Source organism: Branchiostoma belcheri, unplaced genomic scaffold, assembly GCF_001625305.1.
Source record: "Branchiostoma belcheri isolate BF01 breed outbred unplaced genomic scaffold, Haploidv18h27 scaffold10, whole genome shotgun sequence".
Classification (NCBI taxonomy): Eukaryota; Metazoa; Chordata; class Leptocardii; order Amphioxiformes; family Branchiostomatidae; genus Branchiostoma; species Branchiostoma belcheri.
In genome coordinates this window covers 2,096,907-2,114,940 of record NW_017802380.1, presented here as the reverse complement: position 1 = coordinate 2,114,940, position 18,034 = coordinate 2,096,907, and the positions used below count along the sequence as shown (strand labels likewise).

The following is an 18,034-nucleotide window of genomic DNA, read 5'->3' as shown; positions in this document are numbered from 1 at the left end:
CAATTGATCAAATTTAAAAAAATTGATGTGACTATAACGTTATATAACATTATAATTTGTGCCTGCGTGACATCAATTTTCAACATGGTGGCTCATTTGGATGTCTCCAGAAAAAAATCAGTTTTACTGTCACTGTAACCATAGAAAGAAAGAAAGTAACAAGGTGGTTTCTTTGAAGGCTTTTAAAACTTCGAAATCAGTGCATGCACCTGTTGTAATGTTGTAGTTTGTACTTTGATCGCTAGGTGGCGTTTCACCAAATACGCGTCCAATCAGTTTCAGATCGTGACATCATCCAACATGGCGGGCGGCTTGTCTGATGAAGAATTTCAGCGTTTGCAGGTAAGACGACGGCTTCTATAAAAGGAATAACCAGACAACATTGCAATGAAACAATGGGGTATCATATCCTAAATCCCAGGACAACAAGGGCATCTCAACTGCCGCCTCGCAAAGCTCAAGTCATCGCGTCAAATCGGGGTGATATTTCCGCCCTCCCCTCTTTTTTGCAGAGGACACGAAAATCACGCGGATGCTATCATCACGGCATATCTCCGGTCGATCGTTAAATTTTTCTTTCTCGTCCCGATCTCCTTCCGCTGGTCAGGGATCGGACATGGCAGAGTACCGCATCTGTCACGATCAGCACTAGCGCCCAGCTAATAGTAAGCTTCGTGTTCCTGGTTTAAACTTGTTGTGGACAGCTGGACTGCACGTGACGTGTGCCCCACTGTTTGTAAACAAACCAGGCCAGGCCCAGACCCGGTCAGTTAAAAATTATACGCCGTTGGCCATTTGCGGTTTCGTACTTTTGGTCGCCTTTGACAGTTTTTCTTAGGATGGAGCCAAGATTCCCTGCGACATCAGCTTGAGAGAGCAGTATAGACAAGTCAAATTGTATTAGGTGAAATATTATTTTCAATTTGCATAATTGCGAAGGAAACCCATATAGCACTGACTAATTTGAGGCTCAAATTTATTTGTTTACTGAATGGTTTCACCCTGAAGTGATATACTTATATCGGTATGTTTGGTCCTTGGTTTGGTCAAGGAGGCTCAATCACAACCTCTTTGTTTTGGTAAGCAATTTATGTTCAGGAGGCACAGTGCATTTTTGAAAGAGTCACCCAAATCTGCTGAAACAGGTACACAGACAGACAGTGTAACGTTATGTCTATAACGTTACATCAATATTATAAGGAAAATAATCAACTGCCATACTCTGCATATTTGTATATATAATTTTGTTTGTCTGAAAAGGTTCCTCAAGTGTATGACGTGATATGAGACTTCATAATTAGTCTGTGACTGGAAGAATAAAATTCTTGATCTGTTCCAGAGAAAACAGGTGGTCTGGTTGTCTAATAGCATATGGACATGTAAAACAGAGCCTATGTACGTGTAGAGTTTGAATTATATCAACTGAAGGAAATCTTGAAAAAAGTAAGGAGAAAAAGTTGTGCCATATCCCCAAAAAATTGCATATTGTCTGCCACCAAGACCGCCAGGGATAGGTATATGATTGTATATTGTTTAGCAAAAGCAACATTTCTTATGGAGTATAAAGGTGACAACCTATAGTTTCATGTTGACTATGATTTTAAATCATGTTAACTTTCTGCCTTCATCTAGACCCAGCTTCTGGAACTGAGGACCTCGAATTATCAGTTACAGGAGCAATGTCGCAGACAGGACAGAGGTTAGTGGAGTAGACCCATCCTGACTGTATGTCCATCATAATTAGCAGTTTGACCAATGATAGCTTGGCATTTAGCATGTCAACCAATGAGAGTGGCTACAGTTCATATATGTTTTATTTTGCATTTTTACATTTTGATGGAGGTCGGCGTGGCTATGGGACTGATCTATAAAAATTGTATTTTTCATGTCTGAATCATCATCATAGAAATCTATTACAACTGTACTACAGAATTGTTTTGACCACAAATTAGAAACCACTAGCCTGGGTATACTCCTGGTTAGTTTACGTCTGCTCCCACAGTCACTACAGTGGTTGGTCGGTAGCGACTGTGGGAACGGACGTAAACTACTTGTAACCAGGATGGTACCCGGGCTAAGAAACCACTATGAAGCTAAATGACATTGCTGCTTAGATTTTCTGTAATTGTGGATATTGACATGTTTGTTTGTTTGTTTACACAGAGCTTGTCAACCTGCGGAGCACCTCAGCCTCCCTGGAGAAGGAACTACAGAAGGAGAAAAGCAAGGTATGATCTGACAGGGAGATTTGTACACTACATGTCCCTTTTTTTTTAAACATCTTGGTGGACTCCATGCATGTAAGGCAGACATCAAGCACAGAGTTCTCTTAAACTTTAAGTTAAAGCAGGCAAAAAGTCATGGTTCAGTAGAACAAACTGACTGCATGTGACTACATAGCCAATGGATGATGATAATGATACGATTGTAGACTTTATAGTAAATTTATGTAGCTGAGTTCTAGACAACAAGCCAGACTGTACAGACAGGCAATTGTATACATATATTCATAAGGACCTTCTTGTACATTAAGGCAACATGTGTACTTTCTTGTGAGACGATACTAAACAGGAAGGAAAGCCATACTGAATGGAGGAAGGCTGGCAAATTGTTCTTGCATTGGCTTATCTTAACCTAAAGCTTTCTACTTTGGCTCTCTTTGGGCAGCAATGTATTTCGACAACCCTTGACCATTTTTTGTGTGTCTTGTTTCAGCCATCGTTTATGCAGAACATCGGCCAGAATATTGGAAAAAGCAAGAAAAAGGTATGTTTGAAGTAGCAGATTGCTGACATAATATGTTGCATGTGTCTAGTACATTCAAGTTCAGGTTCAGGAACATTGATGAAATGTGTGTGTTTGTGCATTGGGTTGTACACGTAATTCAATGTACATTGACAAAATGTATGTCTGTCTGGTAACAAAGCTGATGGCTGCATTTTGGGTGCTTTCCGCAAGATGTCCTATCAAACATGTATGAAACAGATACAGCCACTTTAATCTTAACGGTGCACACCCCAGTTCTTCCGCGACCGGGGTCCGCGATAGTCCGTTGTAAAAAAGTGACGAAAGGGTTTTGAGGGTCCAAGTTTGAGGTGACATTTCTTATAAACTGCCACGAAGTATCATTAAACATTAACATGGCTGAAGAGTGTAAGAAATGGTGATTTTGGGGTGAAAATTTCTTTTGGCTCCGAACCTTACTTCCGGGTATCCTTGCGCGCCAAGTGTAATCCGCCCGTTTGACCTAGTTTTCGCTCTGCGGCTTCGTAGGGGTGGATTTGCAACCCCTCGCGCCGTGGACTGTTTAGAAAATTACAGTACTAGAATTTTCTTTATAATTTACTCGGGTATAGTCAAGGCTTGGGTCTTTCTGCCAGTATCAGTCATTTCTGCCGGAAAATTTTTTTTTGCGGGATTATCCTACGCGAAAATTCGCAATTTTGGGCATTAATTTTGGAGTGAAAATAATGTTTTTTCCGTTGATTTTACCAAACTTAAAAAGGTTGAAGAAACCAAACTCAGCTTGTCTTGTAGCCCCCTTAAGCCTGTTTACCTTTAGCTTTAACTGTTACATGTATGTGGCATAGTTCAATCACGCATTTAACTTATCCTTCTTCATATTATCAATTTCTTATTGGAACAAGAAAGTTCCAGTTGTAATGATTCTAGTGAGGAAACTTACATCTCACCAGTGTAACAGTGTGGACTGCAAAGACTTGGTCCGTGGAAGTGTAAGGTAGCACAGGTAAGCTGTTGGGATGTTCGGACAGCGACGTTAGCGTCCATTCGACGTCCGAACGGCACGTTAAGATCTAAGAACAAACTTTAGAATAAAGTCAGTTTTTTCACTCATTTTTTTACATGTAGTTGAAGTCCTGGCGTGAGGACATTTTTCTTTTGCTCCGTGTTTGTCTCTCTTTCCCACTTCTTCTTCTCTTGCGAAGCGGTAAACCCACGGGAGGAAGTCAACATCACCCTCCTCCAACAACAACTCTTACAGTAGTTATGACTGTTGTTGGGCTCCCCCTTGCAGGAGCTGGAGGGACTGCAGGCAGAGAATGAAGCCCTGCAGCACCGGTTGGGGAGCCAGGAGGAGGAGTTCCGCCTGCAGAATCAGACTCTCATGGACGAGCTGACCAAGGTCACACTTTGCGACTATCTATAACAACAAAAAAGCAAAGGCCTTAAACCTCTTTGAAATATCTAGGCTTGTTGTGAATTTCTTGTTTTATCATTATAAATTTCTCACTGATTCTGTCTATGCATGTCTCACTAGTTTCCATAAGGAAACAGACATGCATATAATAGTGGATAGTGGATAACAGAAGACAGGGAATAGAATAACCTTTTCTGGGCACTTTGAACTAACTTCCTGTACTTCTCCCTGACATGCCTAGCCTGTGGGAATAGCTATCAAAGCACAAACACTGAAAACAAAACTTCGATACACAGAGACAATGAGAGATGAAATGGATCTCTGAAGCTCTATGTGAAGATTTCCCTCCATGCATATACAATGTAACAGTGCGTTGAAGACAAGGCCTAAGGAATAGGATAACCTTTTCTAGGATCTTTAAAGAACGTCCTTAGAATGTGGAAATATCTAAGAAAACACAAGCACACACAAAACAGGCAATGAGAGATGAAATGGATCTCTGAAGCACCATGTGAAGATTTTCCCCTCCATGTTTGCAGGTGGTGGCAGCCAGTGAAGACCTGGAGAAGAAGAATGCTGAGCTGAGTAAGAGGCTGGCTGGGGAGGGGGGCGGTTCTGACGGCAGCCCGGAGCTGCAGGACGAGGTGCGCAGATTACGGGCAGAGAACACTGCACTGCAGAAGAAAATAGAAGGTAGGTCGGCGGTTTGTTTATTTGATGTTTTATTAGATATCCATTAGATTAGATAACAAATCTAATCTATTCTTCCTGGATTCATAAAATATAATACAAATTAAGGCACATAACATAACGTAACATAACATAACATAACACTTGCATCCATTAGACTACAACTAGTTTATTGTTTATTGAGATTTTGAGATTACCACTTGGAAGGAGTGAAATAACAAATAAGGTCATGATCCCTACTCTAATAAATAAGTGTAGTAGGTAGCCTGGATGCCATGCGATTTGTAACAGCAACCCTGAAAAAGGCAACTGGGGTTGCTGTTACAAATTAGATGGCATCCAGGCTATGCTTGAACATGCACATTTTCACCTGTTTAATGCATCAAGTGTCTTTTCCAAGGGCTTAACATCAACAAGGTCTGCTAAGGATTCAAACCCAGAACCTCTAGATTCTTTACTTCAGTTTTAGATGCACATTGAAGGCTATTCTTGTTTCTGAAGAGTATCTTTTGCAGCGTAAGTACATGTTACGTTTTGAAATCATCTTTGTCGTCTTTTTTCAGCTTCTCAAGAAAAGTTTGACAAGGAAGTGACATCTTTAAAAGAAACAGTAAGGTAAGGAATGTGATAATGACCTGATGTGCTCAGGAAATTAACCATTTTGATGGATCAACCTTTTAACGTCCATTGTACAAATGAGGAATGAGACCTAAGTAATTGAATGGAGATGGTAATGCACATTTGCATGATATGACAGATCATCTGATTAATAATATGATATGATAATATATATGTTGTTATACAATGTTTAAAATTTGGTTGATTTGCCTCGATCTAATAAATATATAATTAGATATGAATTACATTGTGTAAAGATTGTTGTTTTTGTTGTACCATTATCTATCCATGTATAGTTTGTTATCTTTATTATTTTCTGGACAACTGCTGAAGGTGGTAAATTGGCATAGTTGGAGTTGCTTGAGTAACTGTTTTATTGGTGTATCTTATCACCTGGATGTCTAACCTTCACCGACGTTCCTTAAGCTTCCCGTGTGTTTCCCAGTACCCTGACCTCAGCCAACGCTGATCTGGAGACCAGATGTGTGAAGCTGTCTGGACAGAGAGGCGTGCCTGCAGGGGGGGCAGAAGAGAGGTAGGGGGAGCTTTTCTTGTTTAGGACTCCATCTGTGTGGTGTGAAAGTAAGTGCTTCTTTTTTAGTGTCCACCATTCCATCATTTTTAGTGTCCGCCAAGTTGTTTTATTCTCTGTAACGTTACTTCATCTTTTCTATTTAACTAATAGCTTGCATGCTTCTGTATGGCCTGAAATGCTTAAGAAAACTGAAAAAGTTTCAGAAATATTCCTGATCCCAGGTGGTTTCTTTCAAAGAACACAGCAGTTCTCCTTTCTCCTTGTACTACAAAATACAAGTTCATCTTACTGATCCTCCATCTTACCTCTACTCTCCAGCCATGTCTGTCCATCACCAGTAGTAACCAGACAGTAAGTAGCAGATTTAGTTAGTTGTAAATATCGTCTGGTGCTGTCTGTATTGAATACGTTGATGAAGGTTAGACATCCAGGCAAACTGTTGTGTGAGAAACATATCATTGTGTTGCTCAAGGAACCTGATTTGAATTGGGCCATTTCTCTGAATTACAGCCCTCCCTTGACATCATCCTGTGGTTCTCACCTTTTGCATGCTCAGTTTTTCTTATATTTTAGTCTCCTACCCTACCAATTTCGTCATTTTCTGTTCAAAATTTGGTGCATCACTTTGGAACCCTTGAATTTCATTTTTTTCTTCTGACTTGTAACCTTGGATATGTTCGGGCATGTATATGTTTTGCATTAGTTACAAATTCACTGCCAACAGTTACAGAACCGATTCATTCCCAACTCTGTACAGTTCGTTAATGGTAATCCCCTCCCCACTGAAGATTTGTTAAGGCTGGTCCGAGCCTTTGTTATTGATAGACCTGACTTTGGCAGTGGATTACTCTCCTGGTGTTTGTGGGGTTGGCACTTTCCTGCTAATGTGGTAAGCTGATGGATTGACCTGCCAAACGGTGCTTTTCTCCAGCGAGCGAACGGTGGAGGGCAGCCCAAGTCAGGAGGAGAAGGCAGAGGAGGAGTGGTCACTGGAGTCTGGTATGGACTGATGGTTCTGTGGAAAATATTGGTTTTGCTTGTAGTTTAAAAAGAATGAGTGACCACAAAATATACTTGCATCTACTATTCTAAGATTCAGAGTTGAAAATACGAATCTAGTGTGGAAAAACTTCTGAAAAGAGGTTTTGCTTCTAGTTTAAAAAGAACTAGTGATGACAAAATATAGTTGCATCAATTATTTTAAGATCCATAGTTAGAAATAAGTATCTAGTGTGGAAAAACTTGTGAAAAGAGGTTTTGCTTCTACATTTGTAGTTTAAAGAAAACTAGTGATGACAAAATATACTGTAGTATGATTCAGAGTTGAAAAATAAGTATCTAGTGTGGGAAAACTTGTGTACAGAGTGTCTTTTGCTGTAAGTACTTCTTCCAAAGGCATAACACATATATTAAGAGAATATACGTGTACTCATGATAAATTGGGGCATGAAATTGAGTAAGATATGTTGAAATTAAACATTTTCAACTTTACAACAGGCTAAACATCTTAGCTTTGTAGTTGTAAAATTTAAGCTTTGTTCAATGCAACAATGCAAACCCTCACCATGAATTGTCAGCTGATCTTGGCAAATTCATGATAAGTGTTTCTGTTATGTTAAAACAAAGCTTGAACTCTATAACTACATGTATGTACTACATCACCTTTTTATGCCATGACTCCAGAGTTGTCCAGATTACTAGACAGAGAACTGACCAAGTTCCTGTCAGAAGTGCAGAGCCCTGGTGAGAGTGACCCCAGCAGTGGTGAGCACATTTGTAATGAATGTTAGAAGGAAGGAAGGAATGGTTTATTATGATTCTTATTAGGCCACACTGACTTTTAAGTCAAAATTTTATGGATGACATCCTCTGAAGACCCCCAAACTGGTGCACACGGTCGAATAAAAAAAATTCCAACAATGCTGCTAAACCACAGGGATTCAAAGCTGGTACCGGTATTGTGAATTTGCGGTAGTACATAGCGACTTTTATGACAAGTTGGCACATGCTGGCCTTTTGTGGCATTTATATGAGTTGGCACTGTACTGTTCTTGAGTTCCGTGCATGTACGTGGAGCTTCATTAGCCTAGGTGCTGTCCTCTGTAGTTACTGCCAGCCTCACACTGTCCCTGGCTGACATAAACTACGGAGGATGGCACCCGGCCAGAGCCTTGGAGGAGGTCATTTTTTTTTTCTTTTTTTCAGAACAGTCGAAAATCGATGCAAGCGGCAATGTCATCCACAAAATTAAATCAGTGGGGCCTTATTAGTAGCGAAAAACAAATGACAGACACAGGTTGAATTGCATACATTTGTACAGATGTTATAAAACTGAATGTTAAGATATTTAAAAATTATCGTTTGTACAGATTAAACATCTTGACCATAAAATCACAATGTAATACTAACTTAATACAGGTAAATTTTAGTACATATAAGCTTGGTAGTTACTGCAAATTTTAAGGACCTTAACTATGGCATTGTCCACTACAGATGCAGCCTTACAGGAAAAGCTGACGAGCCTAAGAGAACAGCTGATTCCAGAAATCAAGAGCAGTGTGACACGAGCCGGGCCAGTTATAGGTTAGTACATGGACAAATGTACAGTCAAACCTGCACTAAGAGCCACTTTTGCAGTTTTTGCCACTCCTTCGTGGTTGCTTAGACTATTTTCCCAACTGACCCAAGCATTAAGAATCCCGTCTGTCAACTGTACACTTGTCCAGTGTGACCATTAACTTCAAGTTCCTTGATTGGTCACCGGTAGTTCTGTGTGCCAGTTTGCTGGAACTAGTTCAAAATTCCGGACTTCATGTAAAATGTTTAGGTTCAAGAAAAAAAAAACTCAGCATCCAGAACTAGTTCTAGGCTGCCCAAATAAATCATGTCACGTTCCCCTTTTTGTATACACATGTATGCCCTGAACCTAAACCTGTGGACTTGAATCCAGACCTGGACCTGAACGTGGGTTTAGGTACACAGCACTAGTAACCGCAGACATGTTTCAAAGTGAATGTAGTTTAGAAACAGTAACAGATCATGCTACTGTGTTTTTCTTTTTGAATGTCCTCTGTGTTATCCAGGTGTCATTTTTCGCCATACTCATTGTATTCCTCGTGTGTTTCAGATGGAGTTTATGTTCACAGTTCAGGAAGCTCGGTTGTGGACCTTCTCAGACAGGTAACACCTCTCTGGATGTCTCACAGATGAAGTACCAGTATAGAATACAAGACTTAGTTTACTTTTCTCTCATGGATAAGTTGAATCACTAGTGGACACCAGATCAAGAGGTCATAGGTCTGATTTTGGCAGTTCCTGGCTAGACGTTGTGTCCTTGGGAAAGCCACTTTACACAACCTTCCTCACTCCACCCATGTGTAAAATGGGTGCCTGACTTCAGTTGGGGAGGTAAAAGGCAGTGGAAAGAGAGGGATGGGCTCCACTTCCAATGCTGTGCCGTAGACACAGTGGATTAACAACCCACTGCCCCTACAGGCTGAAAAAGACTATGGGACAACCATTACCCTTTTTATTGTTAGATAAGAGTTTTATGACCTTTCATGTATCTGTTTTATATTGATCATCTCTGCAGAATTTGTGGTTTCTAAGGTGGAAATATTTTGTTTTTGATGCAGTTTTTTGCAGTATTTGTCATTAATCCTTTAATATGTTATTCTCTCATCCCAGACAGAGGAAAAGTGTTCTCAGTTAGAAAAGCAAGTAGAAGAAATGAGCGGTAAGATTTTCTATATTGTCTTATTACTAGATTACTAAAAAAGAAAATGGGAAGGTGTTTTACAGCCGCTACAATGTATATACATCGTGAAGCTGTGTAATGTATTAGATATTATAGAACTTTATTGACACAACAAAAAGTACAGCGACTTTATATGAACTTTCACATCTGTACTGAATTTTTTCCTGTTATTTAACCATCAATGTATTGTTTGTTCCTCATATTTAGATCTACAAATAAGGGTTGACACAGAAAGAGAGGAAAAGACAATACTGAAGGAACAGATACAGTCTTTAGAGGTCAGCTCAAATCAACAGATCTGCTCGGAGTTGGGGATAGGATTGTTTAAACCATATGATAAGAAATATGTAGATTGCCTGACTCTACATGTATATACAATGTTGCAAATTATGATATTGTAAGTTGAATTAAGATTGTAAATTTTAATCTTACTAGATCTGTTCTGCAGCAAGATAAAAGTGCTTGATCCTTTGTATGGTTCCTGAGTTGCATGTAGCATGGAATTTATCAATTTATTCCATGAATCACCTGCAAATACTTTTCAGTCATGAACTTATATCATTCACTTTCTTACATTTCAGAAATCATATATTGAGAAGTTGTCAAAGCTACAAGATGAAAATTCGAAGGTAAGAAAAATCGTAAGGAATCTTAAACCTGCTTTGTTAGACTATGATAAATTATTGGTATTCTGTGAATGAAGTTCGTGTATGACGGTGTGTAGCTTTATGTTAGTTTGTGATTTATTGATTCTATATACATTGCATTCTACATTTATGATGATGTTTTCACTTCTACAGATTTCAGAAAAATTGAAAAAGAAGCAAGAAAGGTATGTTTGTTTGTTTGTATGTCTTGATTGAAATGAAGTGACTGAATTTATTGACTTCATGTAATTGTTAACATGTTCTTGTGATTACTTACTTGTATGTTGAAATCATAATCATATTTTATGTTTTTACATTCAGCCTTTTGCAATTACAAGAAGAAAAAGAAAAGATGTATTCAGACAACAGGTCTTCACTTCAAGAATTAAAATCTTCAAATGAGGAAGAAGTAAAGGTAAGTTCAACACTAGTACCTTGAAAGGCATTTTCTTGCATTTCAACAGTTATGTACAAATTATGTTTGATTGGCAGTGAACAAACTACAGAAAAACCTTTTCCAAGGAAACTTCTTGGTATTTGTACTTACAATGTATCATCATTTCTTTAAATAGCTTAGTGGCCATCTTATTTTCCCTTGGCTTATACTTGGTATATTGAAAATAGGACTATATGTAGTTTGCACTTGGACACCAACTTCTCTATCCCTTAGATACAAAACTTCTGAACTCTCATATGTATTAGATAATCCTCAGATAAAACAAGAAAGATTTAATGAGAGCTTCCTAATCATGAAGCTGTCATGTACGATGATGAATCAGGCAATAATGGAAAGATAAAAAGATACTCCTAACTGTGAAGCAATTTATACAATAAAGCTATCGTCTGTGTTATGGCAGTCTGATTTCCATATCAAGGCATGGAGCTATTATGACATCTGTGGTGTTAAGCCTTGATGCTTGTAAATTAGCTCCCTTGGGGATCAGTATTCTGTTACAACGTCAACAAAAGGACTAAGAACTAACACCATTGGACTCGCCCTACTCCGTGGAGTGGCTGTCAACACATGTAAACACTTGGGGATTCATATTCTGTTAAACACAGTACATTAGCTCCATGTACCTCGGTAACTATGTACATACAGAAAACTCAACAACGTTAGCAACTCTATTGTTGTATAATGTAATTTCTGAAAACTTGTACATAATTGTAATAATCCAATGCATGTATATATTATTGTAAACTTTTTTTTTCTAATGAGTGCAAAGTGAACCTGATCTTAACATCGTGTATCAATGATTTTCGGCTCAATATAATGTCACATAAATCCCCTCACTTAATTACACATACCCCTATCAAATACATTATACATAATACATAATTACATGGTGCATAATTGTATGAATAAACAGTCAAAAAGTAGAAAAACTCTCAGAGGAGTTCAACAGGAATCTGTTTACTGCAGACTTGAACTTAGTCTTTGGACTGTGTATGAGGGTCTTCAGAAGATGTCATCCACAAGATTAAGAAAGTGTGGCCTAACAATCTACCAAGACTTGCAGGACACTGTCACTGGAGCAGAGAGGAGATTGCGGCCGAGCTGGTACTGTGGACTCCCAAGCATGGGAGGAGAAAGCCCGGCAGACCGGCTGCAACCTACATAGACTGCCTCAGGAGAGACACTGGCCTGGAGGTGGACTACTTGGGTCAAGTGATGGAAGACAGAGAGTGTTGGTCAGCCATTTTGTCTCGAGGCCAGGGACACCAGGACTCGACATAAGTTAAGTCAAGTAAGTCAGGCCTAACAATCTAATTGTCTCCCGCAGGTGATTCTGGATCAGAACAGCAGACTGCAGGAGGATCTGACTACTGCCCAGCGGAGACTGCAGGAGGTGGAGGAGAGGGGGGCGCAGCAGGTCAAGGAACGGGATCTACAGCTGCAGGAACTCACTGCAGAGGTGTGGGCATTCAGCAGTGGTCAAGGAAAGACTGGTTACTTAAGAAAACCATAGACAGGCCCCGCTAATCCTTGCTGGACATATAAACTGCATCTTCCTCAAATAGATAAGGATATGCCCTGCCACAATTCTTGCAACAATTCTGATGTCCATTGCACTATAACACGCAGAAGCGAGGCATGTCCTTGGTGCCGAACTCTCAGAAACGGCCTGTCCTTGGTTCTGAACAGTCAGGAACAGGGCTTGATTATAAATATAATATGTTAGCTGGTCAAATTCCTAACTTGATCATTCGTACATTTCAGTTTTGTCATGCTCTTTGTTGGATATACTGTAAGAAGAGTTTCCGTCTGGAAATGTCCATCTCAATCTGATGCATGATCTCACCATTGCTTGCAGTTGTCTACCAGAAGCACAGAGAGCAAACAGCATGTTCACAACGTGACGACAGAAAATGAGAACTTGCGATCAAGTCTTGCAGCTATGGAACAGGTAAGTATAATTAAATAATGCTGGCAACACACTGAAAATGTTTGCCACAACAGTCAAGGCAGTGACAACACTGCATTTTCCAGGCAAACATTAGTGTCTGTCTGCCAAATAAAGGACTGTTTTTCAACTACTATTGCCTATGTGACCTCCCCATATGATTATGCAGTTATAAAGTCACCATGTCATATTTAATGCATTAATGAATGTCTACTGTAAAAGATCAATCATTGCAACAAAGTATAAACATATATTAACAATCTTAGATCTGAAAATGGAATTACATCAGCATCACTGTGCTTTCTGCCATTGAAGAAGAAAACTGTCCCAGTGCAAAATTCTCTTTTAGATTATCAGTGACAAGAAATTAGACATTGGAAAAGGCTGTAAGTTGTATTCATGTAATATAGAGATATTTTGTCAAGTGATATGTTATATTTCAACACTAGTGATAAAGTAGTCATGTTGTAAATGACACCACCACAATATTGCTTTGTAGCCATCTTACTGTAAAAAGTAACAGTGAAAGCATTATAAAAAGCATGAACTGAGAGGACGAAAGTGTACAGCATTGATGGCCAGGCCAGCTGCTCTTAGTCTTAGAATTAATCAAGGAACACATGTAGGAAACAAGTTCTAACTGCAAATTCCAACACAAGAAATTGGACTTACCCAAATTTCGACTGTACAACTCCAGTCTTTGTCAAGGAATGAGACTGGAATAGTACAGTTGAAAATTTGGGTAAGTCCAATTTCTACCAACACAGCTGAACTTCCAAGATAAGTAACACATGTAAATTCTTGTCACAAGTCTATACTGCAGGTGTGAGTGTTACAAAGTTTTTTTATGTTTTTACATACGGGATTGCGTGGGCTTTTGTTTTAATTTCTTCCCCCACACCACAGATACAAGGTTCCAGACGAGAGGAAATAGATAATTTGCAGGTGGGTAGCGTTAGTCGGATCCCCGTTCATTTTGCGAGTCACCAAAAGCTGATGAGAAGCCGGTGATCTGTACCGATAATAATTTCTGCCTTTGAATTTAAGTATGGTGTTTAGGCAAATTCGAAATAGGCGCAGTACTCATTATTGTACAATTTTGAGAAAGTCCTAATTATAGCGTAGGGCCTTGCCATTGCTTCAAGTGACTGAACATCAAAAGGCAAAATATAAAGACATCTCTGATGTATTGTTGGTCCATAGAATATAGTATTCAGAAACAAGCAGTAAAAGTTTTTAGTCTCTTTTGTAAAAGGGGAAAAAATTACAAAAATTACGCAGAACTATACACTTTCTTCAGAACTGTACGTTTCTTCCTTCTTTTCTCCTCCCTCAAGGTTTATACACAGAAACTGGGCCTTTCCTTGGTGCTGAAACAGTGTTCTGTTCCTGAACAGTGGCTGAACAGCCTGACGGGTGACCTGCAGGCCATTCAGAACTACTAGTACACGTGCCTTTCCTCTCTTCTCTTTCCTCTCTCTACATGGCAAATAGAAGCTTATACTTAGAAACCGGGCCTTTCCTTGGTGCTGGAACAGTGTTCTGTCCCTGAACAGTGGCTGAACAGCAGCCTGATGGGTGATTTGCAGGCCACACAGAACTTTACACTCCTTTCCTCTCTTCTCTTTCCTGTCTCTACATGGCAAATAGAAGCTTATACTTAGAAACTGGGCCTTTCCTTGGTGCTTAAACAGTGATTGTTTTGTCCCTCCCTCCAGCATCTAAACAGCAGCCTGACCAGTGACCTTCAGAACTATACATTCCTGTCCTCTTTTCTCCTTTTCCCTGTCCAAGGCAAACAGTTTATACACAGGAATGGGGCCTGTCCTTGGTGCTGAAACAGTGTTTGCTCTGTCCCTGAACAGCGGCTGCAGGCCATGCAGAACTGTCCATTCCTTTTCTCTTTATACCTCTCTCTACAAGGCAAATAGAAGTTTGTACAAAGAAACAGTGCAGAAACATTGTTCTGTCTCTGAACAGTGTCTGAATAGCAGCCTGACTGGAGACCTGCAGGCCATACAGAACTATACACTTTCTTCAGAACACTTCTTCCTTCTTTTCTCCTCCCTCAAGGTTTATACACAGAAACTGGGCCTTTCCTTGGTGCTGAAATGGTGTTTGTGCTGTCCCCCTAGCGACTGAACAGCAGCCTGATGGGGAACCCACAGGCCATACTGAACTATACTCTCCTTTCCTCTTCTCTACAAGCCACATACACTGATGTACATGTATCAAAAGAGATGTTAAGCATTTGTTTTGTCCCCCCAGCGTCTGAACAGCAGCCTGACCGGAGACCTGCAGTCCATGCAGACGGCGCACAACCAGCTGGTTCAGGAGAGGGACGACCTGCGGTGCCAGCTGCAGGAGGGCCAGGCCGCCAACAGCCGGCTGCTGGAACAGCTGCAGCAGACAGCTGAGGAACGCGACCAGCAGATGCAGGCACTCAACGAGGCAAACAGGGTAAGTCATTGTTTCATTTTGAAGTAAGATACTTTATAGATGTTTCTTTATTTATTAGTTATTTAATTCTTATCATTATTTACTTATCAGTTCGTGGTAAATTATGTTCAATTTCTAATTAGGGAGGCTCTATGTGAATGTTTGTTTATTGTGAAAATGAAAAAAAACAATGGGTAAGTCAGACTGAGACTCTTTGTTCTCTGGCATTGTTAAGGAAGTAGTATTTTCACTGACTTTAGTTCTGCACATAAAGAACCCAACTCACTTATCGAGAAGAGTGGGATGACCAGGTGTGCTGGGTATAAATGTGAGCTACATCACAATCAGTCTAAGACTTTCACCAAGTTTGATGACATTTAGATAAGTAATACACAAGTTATGCTGCTTTGTTCTCAATTCATGGCTCATTTGCTTAATTTGCATAAATTTGCATAAAGAGCCCTAAAACCATGATGTCCCACCTGGACCATAGTACTAATTATCTTAAAATGATCAGGAGACATTAACTTAAAGGTATCATTCTATGGCACTGACCAAAGTATGTACAGGGTGGGTTACGTTTCTCATTTTCTTGGCTTCTTCAGAGAATCTCCTCCTAGACCTAATATAAGGATAAGGGTGTACAAATTATAAAATGGACCATAAACGAACAACACAGCCCATACACCATGATTTGGACACTTTCAAGTCTTGCATCTGTACTCCATCTTGTTTCTTGTTTTCGATATCTACCTCTGAAGGAATAGAAGTTTCTATCTACTGTTCTGCAGCATTTTGACATCTGTTGCATGTGTCTCCCCGTGTACCATTTGCTTTGGCATTTTGTGTGCAGTTGAATTATTGTTGTGTGACTTCTTTGACCCCCTCTTGCCATTATCCATGATCCTAGAGACTACAAAGGGACAGTTAAGGAAGACTCTTACACAACATGTTAGTCCTTGTGCTGAAATTCATAATACTTAAGCTGGAAATGATGCTTTATCCGCTCATATTTTAAGGAAATTACCCATAACATGGTGAAATACGACCCAATTATAAAATGCCTTGGGGAGGAAATCCTGGGTTCCAGCAGCCTCATTTCTTGTTTTGTTAATGATCTCTGTGTAAGGATACCATAAAACATGAAATAAAGAACATTAACTGTTAACTACATTTAGGTTAATTTTTATTGCAAAGATACGTTGGAGTGATACACATTAATGGGAATATGAATGTGCCCTGCATTTTGAACTTAAATACCTGCATTTACTGTTTTGGAACCAGGTATTAACTAAGTGGACCAAATGATCTTACTTACACATACACAGTAAGACACACAATTATATACACATTGATACACAGACACACACACACACACACACACACACACACACACACACACACACACATACACATATGCACCAGCATACATGTTGTACTCGGAGGCACATACCCATATACTTGCACATACATGCATGCATCCACGTACGCATGCATGCACGGCTCTAGGCTCCATATCCACACATCATGGAACAAGTTTCTGTCCTTAGAATGCACAGCAAGATCTGAAGTCAACTACCATACAAAATTATAGTGATAAATTAAAAGCTTGGTATATACATGCATTGTACATTTGTACCATCATGGAGAAACTTCAAGACAATGTGGGACAGCTGTTACCAAGGCTGTTAGATTGAGCGTCTAAAGCATTTATAAGCCTCACTATATAGTCTATGGGAGAGTTTTCAAGTCTTCCTGTCCTGCATTTGACTGTCTGGCCTCTGAGAAGTCCATGAACGTGGGAGTAATCAATCCATTGCTGGCAGAGGCAGTTGCCCTTTGAATTTGCGGCACTTGGGAATGTAACAGGCAATTTAATTGGGTCATAAATGAATAATACTGCATGAATCGGTGGGGATGCCAACATTACATTCATTGCCACATGTTCCTATGGTGGTATTATGGGAATATATCCAGACTTTTAAGTGTGAATTTGCAGGAAGTATTTCCAAATTGCAGAACAAAATTCTGACATTCTGCAATATTGTACAACAGTTGAAAAAAATTATTTCTATCACTGTGACTGCAGCAGTAGAAATATCAAAATTTATTTCTACTTTTTTTCAGTGTTGTACAATATTGCAGAATGTCAGAATTTTTGTTCTGCAATATGGAAATACTTACTACAAATTCACACTTAAAAGTCTGGATGTAAACCCATGGCATATATAAAATTGCATGTTGCTGGACATTCAAAATTACATGACTGTATAATTACAGTAGCAAATGCAAAAGCTCTAAAACACCATTCAACCTCTAGTCTGATTTTTTTTCAAGCCTGCAAAATTGCAGGTAATAGTTAATTTTTCTTCTGCAGTATTGAAAATGTCTCTACAAAATGCAGACTGCAGATGAGTACTTCTAACACTGATTCATGATATTTGTCCATTCTTGGACATGGAAGTGTAGGGTATAAATGTTTTGTTCTAATTTTATCTCTGCACTAGCCTTATAGATCTTTGATTATGCCTGACACTTCATTTATTCTTTTGTGTAATGACTTAGTACAAACTTTGCTAATTTATTCAACAAAAACCAAAACGTTCCTAGTGAATTCTTTCATCAGTGACAACTTTGGAAGGATAAGGATACTAACCTCCAAATTTTCGATGGCTATCAGTCCATCTTGTTCACGGAGTGGCCTAATCTCGCGAGAGCGCGAGACTAGGCCCGAGACTTGCATCGGTCTGTCGGGGTCCCACCCCCCGTCGCCTCCCTCCGAAG

At 39.5% G+C, this 18,034-nt stretch overlaps 1 protein-coding gene across 1 annotated transcript in view; it reads left to right on the top strand.

Annotated features, from left to right (window-relative positions):
• The first annotated feature begins 259 nt into the window (after positions 1-259).
• Positions 260-18,034, top strand: part of LOC109472803 (GRIP1-associated protein 1-like) — a 117,174-nt gene continuing 99,399 nt past the window's right edge. Inside the window, 19 exon segments of the mRNA XM_019772671.1 lie at positions 260-342; positions 1,633-1,699; positions 2,164-2,228; positions 2,716-2,766; positions 4,037-4,144; positions 4,699-4,867; positions 6,321-6,353; positions 7,686-7,766; positions 8,496-8,585; positions 9,130-9,182; positions 9,690-9,738; positions 9,967-10,037; positions 10,341-10,388; positions 10,560-10,591; positions 10,728-10,821; positions 12,191-12,322; positions 12,722-12,814; positions 13,718-13,756; positions 15,080-15,271. Of these exon segments, the coding sequence (XP_019628230.1) occupies positions 301-342; positions 1,633-1,699; positions 2,164-2,228; positions 2,716-2,766; positions 4,037-4,144; positions 4,699-4,867; positions 6,321-6,353; positions 7,686-7,766; positions 8,496-8,585; positions 9,130-9,182; positions 9,690-9,738; positions 9,967-10,037; positions 10,341-10,388; positions 10,560-10,591; positions 10,728-10,821; positions 12,191-12,322; positions 12,722-12,814; positions 13,718-13,756; positions 15,080-15,271 (1,509 nt within the window). The 5' untranslated portion in view covers positions 260-300.